This window comes from Chinchilla lanigera, unplaced genomic scaffold (genome assembly GCF_000276665.1).
Source record: "Chinchilla lanigera isolate Chin_1 unplaced genomic scaffold, ChiLan1.0 scaffold00055, whole genome shotgun sequence".
Lineage (NCBI taxonomy): Eukaryota > Metazoa > Chordata > Mammalia > Rodentia > Chinchillidae > Chinchilla > Chinchilla lanigera.
Genome location: NW_004955456.1, coordinates 13,750,293 through 13,755,342, shown reverse-complemented (window position 1 = coordinate 13,755,342; position 5,050 = coordinate 13,750,293). Strand labels below are relative to the sequence as shown.

The window sequence follows — 5,050 nt, the reverse complement described above, 5'->3', positions numbered from 1 at the left end:
ACACACACACACACAAATGCAGCCTGTGATGTGCCACACCTAGGGCCTGGTCAGAATTCTTGTTTTCCTTCAGCGCCCGTGCCCTGATGGGCAGAGGAGGTGCCTAGGGAAGAAGTGGGGATGCTGGCATGGTTTGGGGGAGCCCTGGTGAGGGCAGAGGACATTTTGCGGGGGTGGAGACGCACTGGCCTTTCCGGACAGCTGGGGACCATGGCGCTGCAGTGTCACAAGCGCATCCTCTGGGAGCTCTGTGGGTGGCTGCAGGGCTGGCTAGTGGCGGTCAGGCCAGGTCTGCATCTCAGTGTGACCTTGCGTCACCTTCCCAGAACAAGAACGTGGTGGTGGCCGACTTCGGGCTGGCGCGACTCATGGTGGATGACAAGACACAGCCCGAGGACCTTCGGAGCCTCAAGAAGCCAGACCGCAAGAAGCGGTACACGGTGGTGGGGAACCCCTACTGGATGGCGCCCGAGATGATCAACGGTGCGTGGTACAGGAGGGCCCGGGGTCAGGACAGCTACGCCGGCAGTGCCCTGGGCCGCTGGCCCTGTGACTTCAAGTCCCGTGTTCGTTTCCCATCTTGGCTATAGGACATTTCCACACACTTGGTGGCTCTGATAAGAAGTGACCAGAGGTTCTGGAGGTCACGGGCTCAGCTGCAGTCTCCCTGGGCTGAACGCAGACCTCAGGGCTGGGCCTTCCCCCACTTCCGGCCCTTTCCGACTCCTGCAGCCTTGTTCCTGGGCTCCAGCCCCGCCGGGTCCCCAGGGCCAGCAGCTCCACCTCTTCCTGTTCCATCTCCGCTGCTGAGCCCCACCTCCCTCTGAGCAGAAACCTTGCCTGACATGGGCCCACCTGGGTAACCCAGCATCTTCTCCTACAGCCCCTATCCTAGAGCAGGGCCGGAGCTCAGGCTTAGCACTCTTCTAGCACGCACAGGGCCCTGAGGTCCATGCCCCACACCGCGCATGCGCACACACACAGCCTTAGCTTACCTGTAAAGTCCCACATCCACAGGTCCCAGAATTAGGACATGGGCATCTTTTGAGGCCACACGTCCTCTTCCTGCTCCATTTCTCTGCCATCAGGAGTCACTCTGTCTGGTCCACAGCTTATAAGGTCCTTCCACAAATAGCTGACATCCAGGCATAGGTTCCAGGCAGACCCGTGAACACAGTTGATGTCACTCCCAGGTAACACACCCTGTGATGGAGCCTGAACAGCCCTTGTCGGTATGTGGTGTGACAATTAATAAGACGCATTTAAAGAACAACAGTCCGGACATGGTGGCGCACGCATATAATCCTAGCACTAAGGAGGATGAGGGAGGAGGATCACTGTGAGTTCCCGGCAAGCCTGGGCTACGTAGTTCAAGACCAGCCTGGCCTACGTAGTGAGACCCTGTCTCAAAAAGAAATTGAAAAAAGGGAAAAGAAAGAGTAGAGATGTAGCTCAGTGCAAAGGCCCTGCTTTCAAACCCCGGTATCTAAAGAAAAGGAGGGGGCTGAGGATTTAGCTCAGTGGCACAGCGCCTGCCTGGCAAGTGCGAGGTTGTAAGTTCGATTCCCGGTACTGGAAAAAAAAGAAAAAGAAAAAGAGCAGCTGATGATTGTAATGTCGCTGGAGAGATGGTAGCTGTTTTACAGGCAAGGAAACAGGCTTAGGAAGCCTGGACTACTGTCTCGAGGCAACTCTCTTTTTTTTGTCTTTTTGAGACAGAGTCTCACTCTGCTGTTCAAGCAGGCCTTGAGCCCACTTTATAGTCCAGGCTGGTCTCGAACTCGCAACAATCCTCCTGCCTCAGCCTCCCGTGCTAGGACTACAGGCATGCACAACCATGCCCTGCTTGAGGCAATTCTTAACAAATTATTACAAAGGGGTTGGGGATATAGCTCAGTGGCATAAGTGCCTGCCCGGCAAACGCAAGGTCCTGACTTCGATTCCCATTACAAAAAAAAAAAAATTACTACAAACTCGGTAGCATCCAACAATGGAAATGTAGTCCTTGGAGAGGCTGGGCGCAGAATCTGCAGGACCCACCGTCCCTGCGCGGGCCGTGGCCCATACTCCTGCATTTCCGGCCTCCTGGCTGCTCCTCTCCAGCCTCTGCCTTTGTGCTTCCGTGGCTGCTGCCTCTTTTGCAGTCCCCACTACCCGTCCCTCTTTAAGGACACTCTTGACGGTACTCAGGGCCATCCGGGGAACCCAGGCTCCTTCTGTGCCAGCTATTAACATCACTGTGCCTGCTAAGACTTTTTGGCGGTGCTGGGGGTGGGACCGGCAGGTTCTTTCCTGCTGAGTTGCACCTCAGTCCTGAGTGTGACGGCCCTTACGGGTCCCGGGGCTGGATGGCCTCACCTGCCAGGACTCAAGAGCCTGTGCTGCCAGGGCTCACACACGGGGCTGTGGCCGAGCAGCGCCTGGCATCCTCTCCAGAGCGCTCTCCTCCCCGCTGAGCTGCTGGCAAGAGGCAGAGCCTGAGGCCTGGGCCCTGGAGGCTCTCCGCTGCGTCCTAGCCCCACCCCGGCCCGTCCCCCTCTGACAGGCAGTCTCTCTGCCCAGGCCGCAGCTATGATGAGAAGGTGGATGTGTTCTCCTTCGGCATCGTCCTGTGCGAGGTAGGTCCAGGGGTGGACAGTGGTGGCAGCAGGGCCTGGCAGTTCCCATGCACGTCTCTCCTCCGATGGCCAGACCGAGGCATGCCTGGCCCCGGCACTGTGATCTGGGTGGGGCGCGGGGCCCCCAGATTAACTGTCAGGCCTGTGCCGTACAGATCATCGGGCGCGTGAACGCAGACCCCGACTACCTGCCCCGCACCATGGACTTTGGCCTTAACGTGAGAGGCTTCCTGGACCGCTACTGCCCCCCCAACTGTCCCCCGAGCTTCTTCCCTATCACTGTGCGCTGCTGCGACCTGGACCCTGAGAAGAGGTGAGCGGGTTGGGGGCTGGGCCTGCGGTGGCTGGGGGTGGGGCGGTGGCTGTCCCAGGAGAGCCAACCCCAGTGGCCACCCGCCTGTCCCCAGGCCATCCTTCGTGAAGCTGGAACAGTGGCTGGAGACCCTGCGCATGCACTTGGCCGGCCACTTGCCTCTGGGTTCGCAGCTGGAACAGCTGGACAGGGCCTTCTGGGAGACCTACCGGCGGGGGGAGAGCGGACTCCCTGCCCACCCCGAGGTCCCCGACTGAGACCCCTCCATAGCTGCCCGTCCCCACCCTGGAGGATACGCCCTCGGCAGCTTCCCTCAAAGGTGGTGGCCAGGCCCTAATTGCCTTCTCCCTGGACCGTGCCCCCGACCCTCTGCCTTGGCCCCCAGAGCTGCGCGTTCTGTCACGTCGCCCTGCCCTACCTCCGTCTCGGAGGGGCTGCCACACTCTCCCGCATGAGCTGCAGGCCCGGTGAGCTGTGCCCATCCCACAAACCGCCCCACCACCCCTTGGCCTGCACCTGTCTACACCGGCTCTGTGCGTTCGACCGGAAGCAGACTCTGGAATGGCCCTGAAGGGGCTGGGCGTGGAGCTGTGTGCGTGCACGGAAGGGGGCAGCCTTCCCAGGAGTCACGACCCCCGGGGTGTCTGGGGAGCAGCAGGGCAGGATGGATGCGACCCAACCCCAAAGCAGGCAGGGTCTGGCCCTGCATGCCGGCTGGCGATGTGGCAGGCCTATGTCCTGCCCGGGTCTCTTTTGTTTCTTTATCAAAGCCACTTTAGTGAGAAGCAGGTACAGGCCTCAGGGTGAAGAGGGTCCCTTCAGGCAGAGGGGGTCCCGGCAGATAGAGGAGCCAGCCCAGGTGGGGCGGGCAAGGCCAGCGTCCACCAGCAGCCCGGCTCTGCGTTCATCTCAGCGCCCCAGGCCCTCCCGTCCTCGAGCCCCTCTGTCCTCTGGGTTCTTTCTGTGTAATCTATTTTTTAAGAAGAGTTTGTATTATTTTTTCATACAGCCGCAGCAGCTGCTGCTGGGGGCTTGGGGTTTTATTTTTTGTGGCGGGTGGGGGCGGGAGGGCCATCTTGTCACTTTGCCTCAGTTGAGCATCTAGGAAGTATTAAAACTGTGACGCTTTCTCAGTGCACTTTGAACCTGGAAAATAAGCCGAACGGGTCCACGGGACCACGGTGGAGGGATGCAGTTTGTGGTCACCTCCACCCAGAACCCGGATGGCTATAGAACAGATCAAGACTCTGAACAATAAAATTCTGTGCTCCCCAAACAGGACCTGCGTTGCAGTGTGTCCAGGGCCCCAGGGAAAGGGTCCAGTTGACAGGAACTAGAAGCACAAGCATGGTGAGACGAGAACAACAGAGTGGTGTGCCGTGATCCCAGCAATCCAGAAGGCTGAGGCAGTGGGACCCCTTTTTTTTTTTTTTTGGTGTTTTTGAGACAAGGTGTCACTATGCTATTCAGGCTGGCCTTGAGCTCACTTTGTAACCCAGGCTGGTCTCAAACTTGGAATGATCCTCCTGCCTCAGCCTCCCAAGTGCTGGGATGACAGGTGTGCACCACGATGCCCAGCCTGGACAACAATTTAGACCCAGTCTCAAAATGTAAAAAGGAGACAGGCATGGTTGTATACCTGTAATCCCAGCACTCAGGAGGCTGAGGCAGGAGGATTTTGGCCAGCCTGGAATAGATAGTAAGACCCTGTCTCAAAAAATGAGAAATAAAAAGGGTTAGGGATATAGCTCAGTGGAAAGGGCCTGGGTTCAACCCTTAGTACCAAAAAATAAAACTAAGTTTAAAAAGACAAAGACTTTTTAAAAGCTAGATTAGGGTGGGTACATACTCAGGAAGTTATTTCTCCCATAATTACTCTTTCTGAAATGAAAGATGCCCATCAAGAAGACAGCCACACACCTGGGTGTGGTAGCACACACCTGTAATCCCAGCACTCTGGAAGATCACAGGTTCCAGGCCAGTCTGGGCAATTTAACAACTTAATGAAATCCTGTCTCAAAAAATATGCATGGAATGTAGCTCAGTATGAATATCCTAGGTTCAGTTCCCCCCACAAAAGAAAACCCCCAGCACACACACTAGGTATTTCAAATATAAA

General features: G+C 57.1%; 1 protein-coding gene across 1 annotated transcript in view; it reads left to right on the top strand.

The window, feature by feature from the left end:
- Nucleotides 1-4,208, top strand: part of Limk1 (LIM domain kinase 1) — a gene marked incomplete at its 5' end in the record, with an annotated part of 22,588 nt that extends 18,380 nt beyond the window's left edge. Inside the window, 4 exon segments of the mRNA XM_013520581.1 lie at nucleotides 327-483; nucleotides 2,563-2,618; nucleotides 2,774-2,931; nucleotides 3,026-4,208. Of these exon segments, the coding sequence (XP_013376035.1) occupies nucleotides 327-483; nucleotides 2,563-2,618; nucleotides 2,774-2,931; nucleotides 3,026-3,188 (534 nt within the window).
- Between the last annotated feature and the right edge of the window lie 842 nt (nucleotides 4,209-5,050).